Raw genomic sequence first — 22,226 nt, forward strand, 5'->3', positions numbered from 1 at the left:
AGACCCCCTCATTCCCCTTTAAAGGGGAAAGGGGGGCGGGGGCGGGAGACAAGTGCTCTCCCAAATAATACTAAAGAAAGTGCCTTTCATTGTAATTCATAGACTTGTTCCAAATGCCAAGAGAGAAAGGAGAAGAATGGGCGGCCCGTCTAAAGGCGCAGATGCCCCAGCGCAGGGGAGGAGGGGGCGATGGAAGTGGGGGGCGGAGGGAGGAAAGGGAGCTCCACTCCCATTATTGTGGAGTTAAACAGTGGAAGGGAGGGTTAACCTAATCCATCAAATTGTCTGGAAATTGTGAGGAAAATTCAAAAACCATATGGTCTCCAAGCGGTTCGGTCCTTTTCGCGACGGAGGCGCACGCTTGTTTCAGCACGGCGAGCCGCAGGAGGCAGAGCATGCTCCATTGTCGCTTGTCACTTCACAGAAGAGGCCTCATTTGTCCCCAGTTTTCATGCTTTACGCTAAAAATTACAACGCCATCCATTTTCAAAGAGGAGAAAGATTGATTTCGCCTCGGAGAAACTGGCCCCCCAAAAACGATCTTCTGTCTCCCCTCCCCTCCCAGCCACGCTGTCCCCCCTCTCGTCGCCGGAACCCAGTTCCTTCTCCCAACCCCACCTCCCCCCCAGCTCTTTTAACTAGGCCACTATGTACACCAGATTTGTGCTTCTCACATAAATTTTACCAAGAATAGGGAAACACCACTTTGGTGGGTCAAAAAGGCAGGGCGCGGTATTTGGGGGGCGGGGGAGGGAGATACACGTTTAGAAAGACATAAAGGGGGAGCTGTAAATTAAATTAGCATTTGGTACATACGCGATAGTAAAGAAAGCAAAATTTACCTGAAGGTGTGTGTTTGGTTTTTTTTTTTTTTTTTTGGCAGCTCTGCAGGAAAAAAATAATAATCCCCGTTTTGTCTTTAATCCCCCGTTTTCCTTTGCAGTCCCCGCCCGCGCCCCCTTAAAACAAGCGATTCTAACATGTTACTTTAATTGTCTTTATGAACACTGGACGATTCCGCCATTATTTAGGGATAGTTCTCAATTATGTGTTTGTTTGTTTTTTAATGTTGTTGGATGCAAACTGAGGGAAGGGCTCTTATCTATGTGTGCTACGTATGAAATGCGTATATATGCAAAACACGGATGTATTGCTGCTTAACCGTGTTTTCTATTTAGACTATATTTTGGAATGGAAGTGTATGGTGTATGTGTGGAGACACACACACGGCTTTATAAGCCATTATTTTTATACCTACGGATGCTTCTGAATTTGGTGACTTGCATGCCTCACCAGCCTTATTACTTTAAGATAACGCCCCCACCCAAAAAAAAGAAACACAGTTTCAGTTCTAAGTAGATTTCTACGTGTAGCCTGTATGAAATGCAGATTTCCTGCTGTCAGTTCAGCCACCTCAAAATACTGCCAACTTGGTGACACCCAAAGCTGAAACACATTTGTATCACTCGCCAAAGTGACGAAAGGAACATTTTTTATACATAACAACGGATAAACGGGATATCTAAAAACTTTCATTCCCAAAGAAAACCTTAAAAAGTGTATATTAAAATTGTAAAGGTTTTATTGTGTCGGAAAAAGACTTGTCTGTACAACTCTAAGAGACAAGATATAAAGCAACACCGTCCCTGTTGTAACTTAAATAAGCAGGCCTTAAAAAAATTATTTTTACAGATCAAAGAAAAACATTTCAAACCTGTACATTTGTATTTATAGCGTTAATATTCCCATCTGTTGATGGCTAGATCTGTTCTTCATTATTGTTGATATTATCATTTTGAGCAGCGGTATTAGTCTTATTATTTCGGTAGCATGCAAAAGAATTCTAAAAAAGAGTAAAAAATAAGTCTAGATTCTTTTCTTAAAACTACCTTCATATAAAAATACGAAAGGTAGCTTTCTTTTTCCTTTTTAATAAAAGCACAACAATAGCAATAAATGGTAAAAATAGCTTTTAATTGGTAAAACGAGGCAGAAATCTCATTGGAGACCGAGTCCTAGGCGCTGGGGGTGGGAAAGAAAGTATATATTTTAAACTTGCGATAGAACCCAAACCCCCACGATATCCCAGAAAAAATAATAATAATTGAGAATTAAACAACCTAACAAAAATGCCAAAGAAAAGGGGGTGGGGAAGAAACGTGCATATAGGGAGCATGCGAGCAAAGGGAACTACGGTTTAACTTAATTCTCACATAAAGTGGATTTTGAAAACCTTTCAAAACAACCGTCTAACCGAGCATCAAAGAGGTGGCATTTACTCCAAGGTTAAGAGTCCTTTTATAAACAACAAAAAAGTATATCGTTATTATTATTCTTTTTTAAAAAAGGCAAACCCTCAAAAAAAGAAAATACCCAATAGATATGCTTAAATATTTATACAGAAGCTATCCATAATTGCACCGTTCCAAAAAAGAAAAAGAAAAAAAGTGATAGCTACCTGGTTTGGCAGCCGTTGGGATATTGTTTCCTACTTTAATAATAATAATTAACAATAATTGTGATTCTTTTATATTGCTTATTGCTTTTGTTGAAAAGAAACCGCCTTTACTGAGTCGCCAAGGAAGCTGATTTGCAGTTCCCCCTAAAGTCCGGCGTGGGTTTTGTTTTTGTTTGTTTGTTTGTTTTTGTTCTGTTCTGTTTATTATTATTTTTTATCCCCGGGTGATGAGGAGGGCGCAGGAGCGGACACTTTCTCTCCTTGTGTCTTGGTGGAAGGGAACGCGAGGAGGAGGAAGGCGGGGAGGGAGAGATTTGTCAATTTCTTCGTTTGTTTTTGTTTGCGGGGCAAAAGGAGGGCGGGAGAGAAGAGGGGGAGGAAGAGGAGGAGGAGAGGAAGAAGAAGAAGCAACCACCACCACCCCTCAGTCATCCACGTCAATTTCCACGTCTTCGTCTTCCGAGCAGTCCTTGCTGCTGCCCGGCTGGTCCGTGAGCGGAGAGCCGGGGGAGAGCTGGAGGTGGCTGTTGCTGCCTTCCAGTCCATGCTTGGGGAGGGCAGGCGAAAGGGAGCGCGACTTCGCTCTCCCTTCGGGGGTCGACTCCAGCTCGGCAATGGCTACCAGATCCACCTGGGTGCTGGGTCCCAGTTTCTTGGCAGACTCCACGTCTGCTTTCATCTCTTCCAGGTCCCGCTTGAGCTTGGCCCTGCGATTCTGAAACCACGTTATCACCTGCGCATTGGTCAAGCCCAGCTGCTGCGCTATCTGGTCTCGGTCCGCGGGGGACAAGTATTTCTGGTACAAAAAACGCTTTTCCAGTTCGTAGATCTGGTGGTTTGTAAAGGCCGTCCTAGACTTCCTCCTTTTCTTGGGGGTTTGCCTCTGGCCAAATATAGTCATCCCATCCCTTCCTGAAAATAGGCAGAATAAGGCTTTTCAGTCTCACGCTCACCCCCCACACAGGCAGCCCAACGAGACTTATCCAGTCTCTCTCGCTCTCTCTCTCTCGCTTGCTCTCTCCCAGGCCACAAAGCCATAGGAAGCCATCCGGCACCCCCAAAAACACCAGCAGGCCCCTCTTGCCATCTTCCTCCTCCTCCCCTCTCCTTACTCTGGGGGTTCCCTTAACTGCATTGGAAGAAGGGAATTTAAAAGCAAAACAAACCACCGATTCAGCCAGGAGGACTCTCGAATCCCAGCCCAGAAGAAGGAAAGTAGGCCTCTACTATTCGCCCCCAGCATCTTAATGGCCAAGGGGACTTGATCGAGGCCGGAGGGAAGAAGGATAATTTGGGCGGGCGGGTGGGTGGAAGGGGGAGCGGAAACCGACTGGGTGCACAAACCAGGCTGCAGTAGTCACACCGATTTCACGCGTGGGCTGCCTCCTCTCTAAAGACATAGTTTGCGCCTGGGGGAGGGGGGAGGGCAAGAAACCGCAGAGCGTTTGCGGGATTCCTCTCCAAACGGCCCGGCGTGGCTGTGGGGGCCAGAGATGGGGCTGCCCCTTCTTGTCCAGACCAGAACCCGCACCTGTGGTCCTCCCTAAGCCCCCGCCGCGCCTCCATCCTCCAAGCGCCAAGTTCTCCGCCGATGCTCTCCACAAACGCGCCACCATCTCTCTCCCCTCACAACACCCCCCCCCCCAGCTAGAAGGCAGGCAGGGAAAGGGGGCAGGCAGCGAGCCCCCGATCAGCCCGAGCTGCGTGCGGCGGGTCTTACCTTCGGCGGCTTGCAGGACGCTGACTTCCAGCCCCTTGAAGGTCTTGCTGGCCAGCTCCTCGAGGGCGCACAGAGGCGACGTTTGCGAGAGCAGCGCCCGGCTGGAGAGCGGCAGGGCGGCCGGAGGGTGCTTCTCGGCGGCCGAGAGCAGGTGGGCAGTCCCGCAGATGGTGTAACTTCTCCGCACCGAGGGCTTGTTGAGGATGTCCTCGATGCTGAAGGGCGTCAGGGGCTTGTTGGAGTTGGCCGGCGGAGGCAAGTGGTCCAGCGGGCTTCTCCGGCGCTCCTCCACCGAGGCGGCTTTGCCGTCGTCTTTGGAAGTCATGCTTGGCGGGCGTCGGGGATTCCGGCTCCTTCCCCACCGCAGCACCCCCTGTGCCCCCTTCCTACTCTCTCTCTCGCTCTCGCTCTTTGCCTGAAATGACCTCCCTCGCTTTTCTGCAGTCGCCAACGCAGAGCAACCGAAAAGGAGGCGGGGAGCAAAAAAAGAAACCGAGGAGAAAAATTAAAACAGAACAGCCCCCCTCCAAAAAGACTCCCCAAAACTTCAGGTCCTCAACTCCACCAGGAGGCAGGTCTGCTGGCCCTGGAGAGAGAAGAGGGAGGACGGGGCCAAGGAGGGCGGTGGAAAGCCGTCCTTGGACGGCCAGGCAGGGTCCGCAGTCCTGGCTGGGAAAGAGGTGGCCGAGGCGCTCCTGTCCCACTTTATTTCTCTCGCCTCTCGCTTTCCTTCCCAGCTGCTATTTTAGGAGACACCCCCCAAATCGTCCCAGATCTGTCTTTCGCCCCCCCAGCTCGCCCTCTTCCCCCAGCGAAATCCGGAGGGGGGGCTCCTCCAGAGCGAGGGGAGAGCGAGAGGCGCCGGAGAGCCTCTTTTCCTCGGGCTGGGGGGAGAAAAAAAGACGGCGAGAGGCAGAGGCGAGGTAATTGACTCTTGCTAACAAGTTATTGTTGATTGGGAGGCGATCCCTTCGCCTCAATGACACTTTTCGCCCCCTCTCGCTCTGCCTGTCTCTTTCTAGCTCCCTCTCTCAAGTCTGGCCAATGCAGGCTCTTGCAACTTGGTTAGGCCATTAATTGGGAGGCGGATGGTAGGTGGAGCCCACTTGAATTATAATGTCGAAATACACTTGTCATATTCTGTCCCCACTATTTGCTTGGACGTATGTATTTTAAAATTACATTACAGCCAGGCTTTATTGCATCAGGATAATACAGTGTGCTTGGAGGAAAAATTAAATAACCCTCCAGAATCCCATCAATATTTCCTTTCCAGATTCCCCCCTCCCGACTTCGATTATGATTATGATTAATCTTTTTTTTTCTTTTTTAAATATTATTTCTAACCAGAGGCAGAAGGAACGAACAGATCACCAGGTAAGGGAAATCTTTCGTTCAAAAGCTTATTCTAATCTTTTCTGTGTTTTTTTGGTTTTTTTCCTCTCCCCCCCCCCAAAAAAAATAATATGCACTTTATTTTTCGAAGTTGTAATTCCGTACCTTTAATTCGGTACTTAAATGGTTGTGGCTGATGTCTTAAAAAATAAATAAATATCCGTCTGGTTAGCAGGCGGCAAAGACCTACCACATAAACTTTTTGTACTGCCTTTCCTTTCAGCATGCTTTGGAAGAAATAATTATTATGTGTTATCTATCTATCTACAGCGTCTCTGCCTTTGCGTGCGCTGTTGTACTAATTCTGTAGCCATTTATGTCAGGTTATTGTTTTTCTAAAAAATAAAATAAAGAAAATATTGACATATTGTTTGATGTATTGGTGTAGGAGTTTTCACCTTGATCCAAGTAACATGGCGACCTCCTGCCTTTGAGATCAGGATAACCAAATACGCAGTAGCTGTTGTTAGTTCCTGCTGAGACTAGTTTCTTTCCAGTATTTGTAATATGGGTGATCTCTTTGGGCTCAAGCATATTATTATTATTATTATTATTATTAATCATCATCATCATCATCATCATCACCATCATCTCTACATGTCAAAGAGGGTAGTGCGATCACAGAGCTGTGCATAGACTTTCGGTAAATATATCATCCCTGGTAATACCTAGAGGACAGCAGAGGGAGAGCGAACGAGAGCGCTCAGTCCCCCTATAGTTCTAGCTAAATCCTTCTCTGCTATAATTCAAGTGCAAAGGGCCACCAAAGACGGAAGGGATATATTTCATTTCCCTTAAAAACTCCAGATGATTCTGACAAGGAGGATTCCCCCTACCCTCTCTTTTCTCCTCCCCACTTTCCCTACACCACCCTCGTATGGCTTCACTCAAAAACTGAGCAGAAATACGGCTCTTTGGTGGTGACGGTGCTGAAAGGCTTGGGGACCCGCGAGGTGGAGGCTTTTCCTGCCCTCTCCTCCCCTCGCCCCAGAAAGGCTCCCTGAGTGTCTGGGAGCAGGGCAGAGGGTCGCCGAGAATCTTTGAGGATCCTTGTCCTTGAGGAGGGTTTTTTGTTTTAACCAGGGGGTGGTAGTAGTGGCGGTTAAAGAAGAAACCATTTTGGTTCTCCCTTTGGAACGAGATGAAAATATGATTACAGCATCACGTTTCCGGTTATGATGAGGATATTATTCGGCAGGCGATCTTGCAACATCCCCAAGCCCTTTATGAGATCTGTAGAAAGGAGCGAGCCCTTTTCAAGAGGGGGGAACGAGGGAAAGGAAGGCGGGGTGGGGGTGGAGAGAGAGAGATGCAGCTTTCCGAAGGCCCTTTGTTTATAAACAGAGGAACCCTCCAGTTATTTCGGTGGAAACCAGTTACATAAACTAGGATCCTGATCCCTCCCTCCTTCTCACGCGCCCCTCCTCTGAAATCAGTGTAGCCAGGCTGGCTCTAGGCTCGGTTAAAGTCAAGTGTTGTTGTTGGTGATGATGCTGTGGAAATAGAGACGGGATGAGCCGGTGGAATAGAGTCCCCGCGAACTGGGGACGTGACTCTTCCGCCTACATTTCCAGCGCTAGGAGCTCTTGTGAGCCTTTCCACAAATGATTACCTGGGATCACCGTGCCTCCCCTCCCACTGCCTCGCCCCCCCCCCCCATATTCCTCTCATAGCCTCTAGTGAGAGGAAATAAACCGTTCCCCAATCCCCTCCCCTCTTATTTATTATCTGTCCCCGAAACTTCATGTCTGTAAAGCTAAAATTCCATAAATCTCTCCGACGCCTCCCGTTACCAACACGAGCAAAAACCAGAGGCACCATATTTTAACGCCGCCGCTCCTATGGAGAAGGGAGTTCGGATCCCCGCTCTGTAGTCAACCACCGAAAGAGCAAATATTTAACTACTCCTATAAACCACGGTATCGTTCCAGGGGGAACAAAGAAACTGAACAAACACACACAAAATAAAAGAGGGTGAGAGAGAGGAAACAACCCGCGTTTGCGGTGAAATCCAAAGGCTCGCGGGTAGAAAGAAGCGGATTAGTTTGCTTCGTGTAACCTCGCAAACAGAGCGGTTACAAAAGCGACGAAAACGAGAAAGTTATTCGTCGCCGGGGTTGGGCTAGATGATTCTTTGGGTTCCCTTCCAGCTCTACAGATGTATAGTCCTGTAGCTCGTTCCTGGCTGTGGACGAAGGTGCGGGAGTGTGTCGGGGACTCTGCTTACGAAACATGCCGCTGCCGTTATTCTGGATTAAGTATCGCGGTGTAAAGAGGGCGTCTTAGATCCGTGGCTAGTTCCCCCGCCCTGCGCATATAGACAGGATATGGGAAGGGGAGATTGAATGCCTTTCTCCACCTCCCACCATGAGCACTCAGGTCTTCCTTCAGACCACAGGGGAACCTCTGGAGTCGGGGGACTCTGGAGTCGCCTCACCCCCACCTTGACTCCCATCCAGAGACAAACTCCCTCCGTTTGTTTGTCCTCTGCGCGCGGATGCTGGCAACAAACACCGAGAGGAAGTCAAAGGGCTTCTCTCCTTAAAGCGCCCTCCTTCCCCCTCTTTTTTTTATTGCTCTCTGGGAGTCTCTTTATGCAGTGACCTATTTTTAAAGGCCTATATTGGGTTATTCATCATATCAAATACTGCGAGGAGATTAGGGGAGGGGAGAAATTACCCTGAATCTAAATCGTTAGGTTCCTTGCCTTGGCTTTGCCGAGAGGGGTGGTTTCCTTTCTTTTGGCTTCCTGCTTTGATAAATGATTGGAGTCTCTCCATCACGAGACACACACAGAGAGAGGAGCAGCAGCTCGTTGTAATCAATGGCAGTTTCCTTTGGAACAAGTGTGCTTTGACACAGAGGTTCAGCGGGCATCTTTAAGCAGATCATGAGATGCCTGCTGAGATTTGATCGGCCTGAGAGCTTTGAGGTAGGATGTCTCGGAAGCTCGGTTTTAAACCGAGACAACAATGGTGGGGTGCCGGGTGAGGTACACCCATAAAACGCCGGTCCAGGCTGGTGTTCTCTCTCGGTCTGGAGTCACTTTGGGTTGGGGAATGTATACTGAGCGCGCTGCAGCTCACCCCAATTCAAACAAGAGGGCGTCGGGGGAGGCCTGTCCCTCCCAGGACAAGCCGAGAAGCTGTCGAGGAGACTCACATCCTCTTCCCCCCTGCACCTTAGAGGCGGCTGGGGCTGGTGCTGCGTCTTAATCACATCAGCTCAGTGGGCTAGAGACCTTTCACAACCGACGTATCTAAGCAATTTACTTCAACTTAAGCGTGCTTAGGATCAGATCGGCCAATTGGCTTTGTCCCCTGCGTTTGAAATAAACAGATCAACTTTTTCTACACGCGCCTCAGAGGAATCCTTGGATACTGGTGGCCTGCCCTTAAAAGAAAACGACCCAGATAAATGAAAAAGAAAACAAACAAACGAATGCATACCATTTCACTCACACAGACCCTTAAAAGATTTGCACACGTGTTTAGAATATTGCTTAATAAGCGTGCTTGCGTTTCATTCTCGCGAGTCCTCTTTGCAAGGGCTCGCCACAGCTCGCCCATGCGCGCGAAATGTGCGCACCGGTGAAGTCGCCTTGGAATAAGATTGAAAAGAGCAGTCACACGAAATAAAGTAGGTCCCGACTCTCCTCTCCTGGTGGATCATCTCCACTGTTATCTGGGCAAGCACTATTGACTACGTCACTGTATCAACGCCCTGCTATTAGCCGAGCAAGGCAAGGAATTTAAACATTTAAACATTTCCCACCCTTTAAAGTTCTGGAATTGTTTGGACTATACTTCCGCCCCCCTTACTCGTTTCCCAGCTCCATAGTTGCCTTGAACCAGTGGTCAAAATGGTCAAGAAGGGAGAAATGGGGTGGGGGAGTGAAGATGATGATGATGATAGGAGCCTTGGTTGAGCAAACCAAAGGCCTAGCTACTCCAGCATCCGGTTTAAGTTTAAATACTGGCGATATTGGGAGTTCCGGGAAAAGAAGAACACATGCTGACCACTTCCATCATTTATTTTAACTCCTTAATGTCTGAAGGGTGTGTGTGTGTGTGTGTGTGTGTGTGTGTGTGTGTGTGTGTGTGTGTGGAGGGTGGGGATCGAGATCTTGCGGGGGCTAAGGAATCTCCTGTGTTCTTACAGGAGTCTCTTTTTGCTGGGAGGCGAGACTGGTGCGTTCCGCAAAGAGAAGTGGTTGAAATGGGATAGGTGGGCTCTCTGGAGTTGCTCCAGACTCCGGGTGTCCCGAGGTTTTCTTTAAAAGCCTTTGCGAACACAACGTTCACGTTTGCTCTTTTAATCCGGAGTTCATTAATTCGAAGTAAAGGCAAGTGAGTGATCCAGAAACTACAGATGGGGATTTGGAAGTGTAAGAACGAGATCTGAAAGTGTCGGAAGGGCCAGAGGTTGATTTAATGTTTAGTATCTTCCAACGCAACCTAGAGTCTCCTTCAATAATGCCAGCATCTGCATTAGAACGAAGCAAAAGAGAAACACGAACAGCTAGATTCTAAAGCCATTGTGCATCAGAATTGAGGTAGTTTGTTCTGGAGTTTCCCCGAAAGTGGAATCAGTTGTTAAAAAAGGAGGGGTGGTGTACTTAAAGAGGATATTAATGAAACTTACTTTTAAGTAAGCATATTGGGACTGGGATAAATTTATAGATAGTGTTGTACTATTAAATTACTGATTCTAAACAAGTATCACTAAAGCACCTTGGAAATGAGCTAGCCTATGGCTTCAATCTGCATCCCATTGAAGCCAATGGTAAAATATCCATTGATTGTAAAGTCCTGGATTGTAGTAACTGCCTCAGGGGCACTATTTAAAGAGGATATCATATGCATACGTACTTGAGAGAAAACTTTGTAAACTCAGTGGGAATGTATTTACAATCATACCAAGAACAATGTCTTGGAGATAACTTCTACTGAAATCAATAGGACTTCAAAAATAAATACGTATCATGGAATTAGAGGTGCCAATTCTCTTCCTTCCTCTTTAAGCCAAAGACAAAATTCCAGTAAATAATGGATCAGAACTTCAATATTTTCTTGCAGTACTGACCATTAAAAATAAGGGAGTGGAAACCACAGGAATCAAGAAGAGTAGAATCAATTGGGTGCAAAATAGAAGATGTCCAAAGAGCTGGGATCTCAAGGCATTTCGTGCATATGGTGGGGATTTTGAGTCAAGGAAACCCCAGAAGTATATTGTGCATTGGCCAGGGAAAGTTTCATTGCTCAGCCTCTGTTCCATCATCACTTTTGTAGGACTGCACCTTGAAATCCAAGATGTAATGGCCTGAGTATCTTTCTATCTGACTTTCCTGGTCCTGATGTGGAAGGAAGCTCTTCTTGTTTCTAGCAGTTTCATTTTGCTGGGGGGTTGATGGTTGAAATGCTAATGCTAATTATTATTATTATTATTATTATTATTATTATTATTATAGCCCACTCATCTGACTGGGTTGCCCCAGACCAGGCTTCCTCAAACTCAGCCATCCAGATGTTTTTGGCCTACAACTCCCATCATCCCTAGCTAGCAGGGCCAGTGGTCAGGGATGATGGGGATTGTAGTCTCAAAACATCTGGAGGGCCGAGTTTGAGGAAGCCTGCCCTAGCCACTCTGGGCAGCTTCCAACAAATATAAAAGCATAATAACACACCAAACGTTAAAAGCTTCCTTATACAGGGTTGCCTTCAGATGTCTTCTAAAGTTATATAGTTATTTATCTCCTTGATATCTGATGGCAGGGCATTCCACAGGGTGGGTGTCACTACCAAGAAGACCCTCTGCCTGGTTCTCCTAACATCTTTTTTCTTAGAGACAATGGTGCAGTTATGCAATTTTGGACTATAGACTGAATGGTCATAAATGCTATCATCTCTTTAAAATATCATAGTAAATATGCAAGTCCCTCTGACTCATTCTGCTGATTTGCATCCTTGACTTTTGCCCACAAAGTTCTTTTCTGGGTACAGCAAGGCTGAGGGAACCGGTAGCCCTCCAGAAGCTTCAGGGCTGCAAGTCCCACTGTCCCTGACCACTGGCCATGCTGGCTGGGGTTGATTGAGAGTTCAATAACAGCTGGAGGGTCACAGATTCCCCAGCCCTGGCCTAGAGGTCAACTTACTCACCACAAATGACAGGTCAAGGTCACAACCACCAAGAATCAGAAGCGCCCTGCACGTAACACTCCAATGACCTCAGTGAGTCATGACAATAATGAGTGTGCTGTCCATGATATCCCATCCCAAAGAAGGTTTCCATCTGTGTATAACTTTTGAGATCAGATCACGCTTTATGGTACAAAGAAAGTGAGATAAACCCCAAGAAAGCAGGACAAAGCAGCTGAAATGTGGGAGGAAAACTGAGGCTAGGTTAAGGTTATCAGATGTCCCCGTTTCCTGGGGACAGTCCCTGGATTTACAGCTTTCTCAGCATTCACATGTACATAGCAAACAATAAGTGTCCCCAGATTCATTGGAAAAAATCTGGTAACCTTAGGCTAGGTGGGAGGGAAGAACAAGCCATGTTCCCAACAGAACAAATACATTACTTACAAACACATTTAAAAACACCTGTTCTTTAAATACATGCTGTGTCCTGAGCAGTTTCCAGTAGCCACTTGGAATTTGGATGGATTCTGTTCCATTTTTAAATGCCATTCCAAATTGCTGATTTTCAGAGACCCCTCTGTCAGGTATAAGAAGAGTAAGTCTTTGATGGCATTGATATTAAATGGGTTGGAGATACCATGGTCCTCTCTGGACTGGCTAAGGTTCACCAAGCCCTACTGGGTAGTTTTAAATACCTAGATCCAAATCTCAGTTCTCCTCCATTGACTTCAGTGGGACATGCTTAAATTAAATGTATGAATTTCCTTAGTAACTGGACCATAGGTTAGGTTGACAACTATAAGTCAACTGAATTTAAGGAGCCTGAGGAACTGACTTCTCCCCCACCCACTGCCTTCTTCTGCAGAACAGATTTTCCTTGAACTGAAGCTAACAAGCAGTTAGCCCTCAAAGTTATGTTTGTTTTGCTTTGTATTCCCAAGGTCTTTCTGTTGAAGGGAGTCAATGACATGTTTTTTCAGCTCTTAGTAACCATGCAAGAACCCAGTCTGGGTTGGAGTGGGAAGGAGGAAGAAAGATTGCATTTATTTTCAAAGGTGTGACAAAATTTTACCTTGATCTTCCTCATCTCCGATCCTGGGCCACTGTCTGTCACTTCATGTATCCAGGAGGCTAAGTTAATGTTGTGGGCTGTCTGCCTGGACGTTGCATCTTGTTCCGTTGTATTTCAGGACTGATAAAGGGACACTTCGTCTTGGCTGACCTCTGCTAACTTTTGTCCAGGGAAGTGCCACCTGTCACAGAAATATAATTAAAGTCGAAGGCATAAATCATCCAAGTGTTGATCACCAAAGTGACTGCGTACAAGTGACACCTCCTTTTCCCGGCATAGCTGATCCCTGCCTGTCTCTCAGTTAGTTATGTCTGCCTCGTTGAGCCACCCAAACATGTTTTGACTTCTCCTGAGGACAGCGCGGAGACAAGCGGCAATATCAAACCTTTAGAAACGCAGATCCCTGTCCTGTGTTTTCCAGAAAGGCCAGCCGGTCCCAGAAGGGGACAAATAACGGGCAGAGAGAAGGCAGAGCCACGAGGAAGAGGCATGGGGGAGAGAAAGAGCACCTCAATGTCATTCCCCACTAGCCTGTCTCAGCTTCCCCAGGAATTAATTCTCTGTGGCTAAAGCATGTGATCATGATCTACCAAGGAAGAGGTGTTTTTGACCATGCGTAGAATGCCTCTCACTCGCCACTAGGCAACCAAGCCTTTCCCAAAGGGGATCAAGGCCAAAGAGTCCAGGTCAGAAGGCGTCGCCTCCAGGGAGGCTCAGGTCCTGGCATTTCCCTTTGTACAAATGCAGCATGGTATATTCCAGAGTGTGGCTGTGTATTGATACGTTGTATTGTGTGCGTTTAAACTCACCGACTTTCTCAGATTTTTACTCATCTTTGTGAACTCTTCCCTGCCTCTTCAGAATCATGGGGGTGGACGTAATCTAAATGTTGTTGTTGTTTAGTCGTTTAGTCGTGTCCAAGTCTTCGTGACCCCATGGACCAGAGCATGCCAGGCACTCCTGTCTTCCACTGCCTCCCGCAGTTTGGTCAAACTCATGCTGGTAGCTTCGAGAACACTATCCAACCATCTCGTCCTCTGTCGTCCCCTTCTCCTTGTGCCCTCCATCTTTCCCAACGTCAGGGTCTTTTCCAGGGAGTCTTCTCTTCTCATGAGGTGGCCAAAGTATTGCAGCCTCAGCTTCAGGATCTGTCCTTCCAGTGAGCACTCAGGGCTGATTTCCTTCAGAATGGATAGGTTTGATCTTCTTGCAGTCCATGGGACTCTCAAGAGTTTCCTCCAGCACAATTATTCTAAAGCGTCAATTCTTTGGATATCAGTCTTCTTTATGGTCCAACTCTCACTTCCATACATCACTACTGGGAAAACCATAGCTTTTACTATACGGACCTGTGTTGGCAAGGTGATGTCTCTGCTTTTTAAGATGCTGTCTAGGCTTTTCTCCCAAGAAACAGGTGTCTTTTAATTTTGTGACTGCTGTCACCAACTGCATGGAGCCCAAGAAAGTAAAGTCTCTCACTGTCTCCATTTCTTTCCCTTCTATTTGCCAGAAGGTGATGGGACCAGTGGCCATGATCTTAGTTTTTTTGATGTTGAGCTTCAAGCTGTATTTTGTGCTCTCCTCTTTCACCCTTATTAAGAGGTTCTTTAATTCCTCCTCACTTTCTGCCATCAAGGTTGTATCATCTGCATATCTGATAAGAATGGATAGGTTTGATCTAATAATCACCTCTGCCCCACCCATCAATTGATCAACTATCTTTTCCTGTCCCATCTTATTAATCTCCTCTGCGTTTTCCCTCTCAACAGTGATTCCTGTTAAGAACCACCTGGGTTCTTGTGCACCAAACCTTATGCAGCATTAAATCTGTTGGTCATGAAGGTGCCACAGAAGTGGGTTGGGGTGTCTGTGTGTGTGATTGGCTTCTTCTAGGGAAGGTAGCCAGGTGTTTTGGCCTACAGCTTCCATTGTCCCCAGCTAACATGGCCAATGGTCGGGGATGAGTGGCGTTTTAGTGCAACACTTCTGAAGGACACTGCCTTGGTTATCTCTGGAGGTTCATTTTCGGAGAAAACCCAGATATAACCTTCTAAACGAGCTCCGTCAGTGGAGCTGCTCAGTGAGTTACCATACAACGGAGTAGGCCAAATACCTTCCCTGAATAAGATGGTGGTGATTGTGGTGGTGGCCGCGATAACAATAAGAAGTCCCAATGTTCTGCACATAATATAGTAGTAGCTTACAGCAAGGCAATTAAAACACAGTAAAATCAATTACGAAATTTAGGCCCATAGAATCAAGAATTAAGACCAATGGATAGCGCAGTCGGTAGAGCATGAGACTCTTAATTTCAGGGTCGTGGTTTCGAGCCCCACGTTGGGCGAAAATTACTGTATTGCATGGGGTTGGACTTAGATGACCCTGATGGTCCCTTCCATTTCTACAATTCTATGATCTCTGGAATCAAAAGAAGGAAGTCTGTCTAGACACACTCAGTATTCCTGTGAACTGAATTAGGATTTCACGCCAAGACTCCCCCTGTGAAGACTTGCTGATTTCCGTGGGACTTACTCCCAAATAGGTGCTCCAAGGCTTACAGTCGTGGGGCACAATCCTGTGCATGTTTATTCAGTAGTCGAGCATATTTCCCTGTAAGCATGCAGAGGATTTTTAGCTTTAGGCAAAGCAGAATAATACTTTTCCTATACTTTGGGCCCACAATGATGTTTCCTCCCCTTAAAAGAGTCACTCCAGAGTATTCCAAATTATTCCTTCGTAATGTTTAGCACTTTATTTAAAAAGGAGAAAACACGTAATGCACAGACCGGATCAACTTTTGCCTGTTTTGTAAGAGGAGGTTAAAAGTTCTGATCAGTATAGTTTCCTTTTTCAACAGCTGGGCAACCCGTTTCTTTATACCTGCCATGAAAGAGACTACAAAAGACCTAATGCAGATTCATTGGAAAGCAGAGTGTTGTGTAAATAATATGATCTTACAGTTCCTAAGGAAGCGTACGTGGAAAGGAGTCCAGTTCAGCTATACATTCTCCCGCCCAAGCTCCATTGAGACGAAGGGAATCTGTACAAAAACATTTTCGTCCCCCCTTCATCGCAACGAGACCTGCGCAGGATCGTATGGAATGCAACTCCGCTATGGATTAAAAAAAAAAACAGAACAACGGCACTGTTGTTGTTTCTTAAGTCACCTTTCCCAGCGAAACATTTCTGTGCTGTAGAAAACAAGAGCAGGGTACAAGAGAAATGTTTACATCTTGACCTTTTCAAATGACCAGGATCGATTTTTAGCTAGGCCAAATATCAACTTTCAAAAAGGTCTATCCGAACTACGTCGGCTCAGCTGCCCGGTTTTCACGGCTACAATGTTTTACTCTTAACGAAACTTATGGGCTCTAACAGAGGTATCTTTGTCAATGTCAGCTGGACGGCACAAGTCCTTTAAATACAAAGGAAGCCAACCGGTGCAAACGCGCAACTGAGTTCTCCGTCAACACGGTTTGTAATAAACCTTACAATCCCATTCCTACAGCAATGTAGAAGAGAGGGGGGAAACAGTTGCAAAAGCCGAGGATGAGTAACATCTGGCAGGAAGAGAAAGTAAAAAAAGCACCACCACCACCCGCTTGTCCTTTGTAAGTATCTCTTATGTTTGCAAACTGCAGAAAGATAGGAAAGGCATTTACTTTAATTTCCTATTCCCCAGATATTTTCCATAATCGGCGTCAGACATTAGTCCATGAGTTCCTTCCAGAGAAAGATAGAGACACCAAATAGAGATTTTAGTGAGACTTACTCCCAGGGAAGCGTTCACTGGATTGCATTGCAGTGTACTCTTGCCTGGGAGTAAGTCCAACTAAAATCAATGTTAAGCAAGCACTTAGGTGTTCAACGGAGTAATGAGTTTGGCTGCAGTCCTAAATCCACCTTCCTACAGGTTAGTAAGACCCACTGGACTTGGGGTGGGGCACTTATTTCTGAGTAAGCATGGTTAGCATTGCGCTGGAGAGTTAATTCGGTTCATATAGGAGCAGTATACACCGCATAAATAGTTCACTTGGGGAGGGGGGTTCCGAACAGGCATAGCAGGATTGGAATCTGGCAGAAAGCTGAAACAGACTAAAGTTGTCCAAAATCTTTTGTCTGGGCTCTTCATCTCCAAATTGGGGGTGGGGATCAAAGGCAAATCCGCCAGAGTCCGAAGCAACACCTCTTTGGAACAAAATCACAAATCAAAGCCTCTGTCCATCCGGCCCTCTCTTTTCAATGCCTGTTTACAGGGGTGTTGTGTTCAGGGTTACGTACCTAAGCGCGCTAGCGCACACTTTGCCACTTGTTTGAAAATAAATCCCACCGAAAGCAGCAGGATGTCCTCCCAAATTTGTGAAGCGGGAGAATGGGTCTCTTTTGCCATTCTATTATTTCATTATTTCTAGGGTGACCCGGAGAACCACTGGTCCATTTCTTGTGTGTGTCAGCATCTGTGCTTCTTGAAAAATTCCGGATTGGTTGAATTTAGGTCAGATTCGGCGAGACGCGTCTTATCTTCTTGGGCAAGTAAGATTTCTTAAGGCGTGAGAAATTTGTGCGAAGGAAGCGAAAGGATGCACTTTTGCGCTGTAGGTATAAAACATATCCTTGGGCCACGGAGAAATAACAAGCACACTTATATCTGGGTTGCTATTATCGTTACTTCTACTACGACTATTCCCAAGGGCACTGCTGTTCTCAAGCTCCTGTCCCTTGCAACGGAGGCCGCCAGGAATAGTCTCAAGGGGAGTTTACATACTTCAGCTGCTTCTTCAAGAGGCCGCGGGGAGGGAGAAGGTAACTTTAAAAAGAAACCCCGAGAGGAGTAGCCCTGGTAGTCTCTTGCAGCAAAACCAACAAGTGGCGTCGACTAAAATACTAACAACTTTACTAAGGCGCAAGCTTTCCTGGACAGCAGTCCACTTGCATCAGATACATGAAGAGTTATCCTGAGTTACATGGATTGGGGGGGGGGGTGACGATTGCAAGCAGAGAAATGCAGCTATGGGAAAAGAAAAAGGCCGTGCACGTGGCAGCATCCTCGACCTTGCTTGCCCTTCCCAAGAAGGGCCCAACTCCGTTCAAGAGGCACCGCCAGGTGATCCGCTTCCCCCTTTTTCTCTCGTAATGCCGGCTCTTTCTTTTCTCTACGCTAGGAAAACTAACGTTGCCCTTGGGCGCGCAGTGGTGATCCAGGGAAAAGAAAAATGAACTGATGCTTTTGGATTTTGGAGTGAAGGAAGGAAGGAAGGAATCTGGTTGGAGCGACGCAGCGTCGCAAGTGGCGAAGGAGCAGCGAAGAAACTCCTCGGCGTCCTGACTTGGAAACAGCAGCTGGTTTCCTCTCTTAGCGCGCCTCCAGGTCGCCACCGGGTCGTCTTGGTAGCCTTTCTCTTCGCTTCCACTGGAAGGACAACTTTTCAGGAGGCAGCTGCGGACAAACGTGAGCGACGTCGAGTCCTCCCGGGGCCAAGAAAAGCGGGGATGGGAGACATCCGGGATTGCCGAGAGAGAGAGAGCAAACTTGAAGTTTTGCTTTTGGCTGAGTACTGAGGAAGAAGGACACCCCGCTCCTCCACTTACTTTTCTCTTTGTCTTTTCCCATAAGTTTTGACTCAGTTTTCGGGATGACTGACGAAATTCTGCAGTAGGAACTTAAAAACCCGTCCTGGTCATTAATGCTCTGGAATTTCCTCTCTAGGCAAAACAACAGCAATTTTTATCCCAAGCTCTGATTTCACACGCCAGTATTCTAGCCTTGGACGCATTGTTACTGGGCTGCTTGACCCTCCCGGGCACGGCTTACTCCACTCCCGTGCTGTACTGCTTAATCCCAATGAACAGCGCAAGGGCCTGTGAAGATACCGAAGCCCCACTTCTTCCAAGAAATGGGGGATAAGATCCGGGGGTGTAGAAGACGAAGCAAAGTCGAAACAACTTGAAGATGGACCACTAAGAAAAGAAATATCTCAATGCTACACTTTATCTCCAGGTATACACACTCAATCAGTGGGGGTATGCTTAAAGTTGGGATTTCCAAGCTAGGTAGCTGCAATATAGACAGACGTTTGCTAAGGACTTCAGAGTTTGCGTCTGATGAAGAAGGCACAAACCCACGAAAGCTTATGTCACAAATACCACTTTTTATACTTCATAGTGCCATGAGTTTCTTGCCATTTTTGATACAGCAGATTAAGAAGGACATTCTTAACATCTTGTAAGAACAAATCAATGCAAATTTGTTCAAAGTGCTTCCCATGCATTATCTAGCTTTAACTCTTACAACAATCTTGTAAGGTAAGTCAGGCAAACCCCATATTGCAGATGGAGAGACTGGGGCTACGAGGCTCCTTGGGAGTTCTGAGCTCATGCTTCAAGGCTATGTACCAGGTAGCTGAAATCTAGTTAAATGTTGGCCATGGATTTCAGATTGCACATCTGATGGAGAAAGCTCAAGCCCATGAAAGCTTATGCCACAATTACACTTGTTAGGGTCCACATGCAACCCTTCAGTCCTCTCTGTCTGTCCCTTTAGGTTTTCCCTAGACCACAGCCCTTCACTAGTCTTGCTCCACACTCACCTTGAATGTTTTTGTCTGGCTGGAGGATAGAGAGGGGCCTGTAAGCATTTATAGAAGTCAGGTACGCGGGTGGCGCTGTGGGTTAAACCACAGAGCCTAGGACTTGCTGATCAGAAGGTCGGCGGTTTGAATCCCCATGATGGGGTGAGCTCCCGTTGCTCAGTCCCAACTCCTGCCCACCTAGCAGTTCGAAAGCACGTCAAAGTGCAAGTAGATAAATAGGTACTGCTCCGGCGGGAAGGTAAATGGTGTTTCCGTGTGCTGCTCTGGTTTGCCAGAAGTGGCTTAGTCATGCTGGCCACATGACCTGGAAGCTGTCTGCGGACAAACCCTGGCTCCCTCGGCCTATAGAGTGAGATGAGCGCAGCAACCCCAGAGTCGGCCACGACTGGACCTAATGGTCAGGGGTCCCTTTACCGTTTACCTTTAATATTGACATTATTACCCTGCTCACTTTTGCCTCTGGCCTGTGGTTCCCAGAAAGTTGTCCAGACAGTAATGTGGCTCTCAGACTGAAAAAGGCTTCCCACACCTGCTATATACAGTTACCTGGGAGTAGACCCATCAAATTAAGTGAATTACTTTTGAGTAGACATGCCCAGGGTTTTGTTGTGTGTCTTTCAGCAAAGATGCAACAGCAGGCACTTTACCTCATTTTTGGCTTGTTCACTTTTGTTATGAAAATATTATCTTCCATTTTAAAACTTGCACTTGTAGATCCAGTCTTGAAATTATCTATCTCATAAGAAGGCTCTTCTGCTCCAGCCACCCCATCTCTTAATATCTTAGGAGGCTAAATGTTTGCCTAAGAGATTTTAACCAAAGTTTGCTAAGAGTTTTGAAGTTTGTTGACATGTGCTATAGAGGTGAGAGCATTGAAGTCCACAGTTCTCCAATGTGCAAGCCCCATTGAAACCAGTGAGTGTGTGGTCTTCACTGGTTAATTGGTGCAATTAGGACCCTCATACCTATGGGACAGCCTCTCCTGGTATGCACCGCGGTGGGCCTTAAGGTCCATAAATAACAACATTTTGGAGGTCCTGAGCCTCAAGGAGGTTAGATTGGTCTCAACTAGGGCCAGGGCCTTTTCAGCACTGGCCCCGACTTGGTGGAATGCTCTGTCACAAGAGACCAGGGCCCTGTGGGATTGACATCTTTCTGCAGGGCCTGCAAGATGAAGCTGTTCCTCCTGGCCTTCGGCTTGGACTCACTCTGACCCCTTATATGGGATTTGGTATATAAAATTTCCCTTGGCTTTTTTGCTGGCCCATGTAGGACCAGCATGGATAGCCAGCTCGGGTTAATATCTGATGTTTCCTCTCTTTATGGTCTTGATTTATGGGCTACTACTAAAATGAGGCTGCATTTTAAGCTGCATTTTAAGCCATATTTTAATTAACTCCCCCCCCCATTACGTTTTATTGTAATTTATATTTGGTGTTAGCTGCCCTGAGCCCGGCTCTGGCCGGGGAGGGTGGGGTATAAATAAAAACATTATTATTATTATTATTATTATTATTATTATTATTATTATTATTATTATGACAGAGCAATGGTGGATTTGGACATTCTGATACCAGTCGTGGCATCATAGCTATAAGCAGCTGTCTTACATTTACTGATTCAAGGAAGGAGCTTAAAATTTTCTCTCGGCAATAAATTATTTTTGTGTTACTTACTTTAATTATTATCATTAATAATCATGGCCATAAAACCATTGATATGCTGTTATACATACAGGGCATATGGCTGGTTACCGAGTTTGGTAAGCAAAAAAGGAGATTAAAGTTTAAACTGAAGCCATCTTTATCAACTGTTTTGAAATACACTGGATTCTGACTAGAAACATGAATCCTTTGACTAGTGGGTGAAAAGCAAGGCACTTCATCAGTTAATAGATGGAGTCCCATGACAGATCTGAAGCCATATTTATTTGCAACATAAAGCTTTTGATGTAGAACCCAACATTCCATAATGTTTAGTGTTGAAAGCCATGAGCACAGTCCAGCCACATCTGTTGAGAGCAATGAAATTTAAATATGCTAACTTCCATGGAATAGCACTTAATGCTTCCGAAATCTTAAAACTTTTTTTTTTTAAAAAAAAGGTATCAAAATAATCACAATCAATTATTCTTGTTGGGTGATTGGCAAATGTTAGCAATATGCACTTTAACTGCATTGATTTCAGGGGGTCTACTCTGAGTTGGATATCACTTCTTAGTGGAACAGCTGGCTTTTCTATCATTTTCCATTGAAAGGATGTTGCTAAATTATGAGAAAACAACATTCATAGACACATCCTCCTCTTCTCGCATAACACTGTCTTACAACATTTCCAAATCAAACGAATTAGTTCCCCTAAACTTAACCCCAAAGAGTCAAATGATGAGGAGTTGCACAAAGCGATTTTGTGCAACTCCTCATCATTTGAATAGATCTGTGCAGGGGAACTTTTTCAGAATATGCTGCTTAAATTGCATTGTTACAAGAAACACTTTCTTGTAAACAATACACCCTAAGACCACAATGGGCCTTATCTTTGAGTTGATTGTAGTACAACTTTAAAACCCATCAATGTATGTGGGAATGGAGTTATTTTGAGTTGTTAAATACGTTAAACATATTTACAGCCCGATTCCCCCGCCCCCCCCAAAAAACCCCAGTGATTTCATCGCAATTTATTTCTCAATGAGTTATATTTGCGATTGGAGCTTAGGCTGGTTAAGGATTCCAGCGGCACTAAACTCCCGTATAAATATTGTTTTAGTTTGAAGCATATTGAAGTGGAAGCTAAACATCTAAAGCTACGGATCTGAACGCAAAAGCTAACGTCCTGGCCCTTCTTTTCGTGG

The 22,226-nt window shown here is 46.0% G+C and overlaps 1 protein-coding gene and 1 long non-coding RNA gene across 3 annotated transcripts in view; one reads left to right on the forward strand and one right to left on the reverse strand.

Annotated features, from left to right (window-relative positions):
* Positions 1-1,604: 1,604 nt before the first annotated feature.
* Positions 1,605-5,185, reverse strand: LBX1 (ladybird homeobox 1). Of its 2 annotated transcripts, XR_014563998.1 has the most exons (3): positions 4,179-5,185; positions 2,459-3,370; positions 1,605-2,022 (listed from the first exon to the last, which is right to left on the reverse strand). XR_014563998.1 is itself a non-coding variant. In XM_083738050.1 (2 exons), exons 1-2 carry the CDS (start codon positions 4,501-4,503, stop codon positions 2,883-2,885), a joined length of 813 nt encoding a protein of 270 aa, XP_083594176.1. In that variant the 5' UTR covers positions 4,504-5,185; the 3' UTR covers positions 1,605-2,882. The 2 variants fall into 2 exon arrangements, 1 of the variants encoding a protein (XP_083594176.1); XM_083738050.1 differs by having other exon boundaries at positions 1,605-3,370.
* A 252-nt stretch (positions 5,186-5,437) lies between these two features.
* Positions 5,438-22,226, forward strand: part of LOC310844227 — a 66,171-nt gene continuing 49,382 nt past the window's right edge. Inside the window, exon 1 of the long non-coding RNA XR_014564015.1 lies at positions 5,438-5,555. This is a non-coding gene — a long non-coding RNA (uncharacterized lncRNA). The remainder of the gene's footprint in view (positions 5,556-22,226) is intronic.

Source organism: Podarcis gaigeae (genome assembly GCF_964106915.1).
Source record: "Podarcis gaigeae genome assembly, chromosome: 5".
In the NCBI taxonomy this organism is placed as follows: domain Eukaryota; kingdom Metazoa; phylum Chordata; class Lepidosauria; order Squamata; family Lacertidae; genus Podarcis; species Podarcis gaigeae.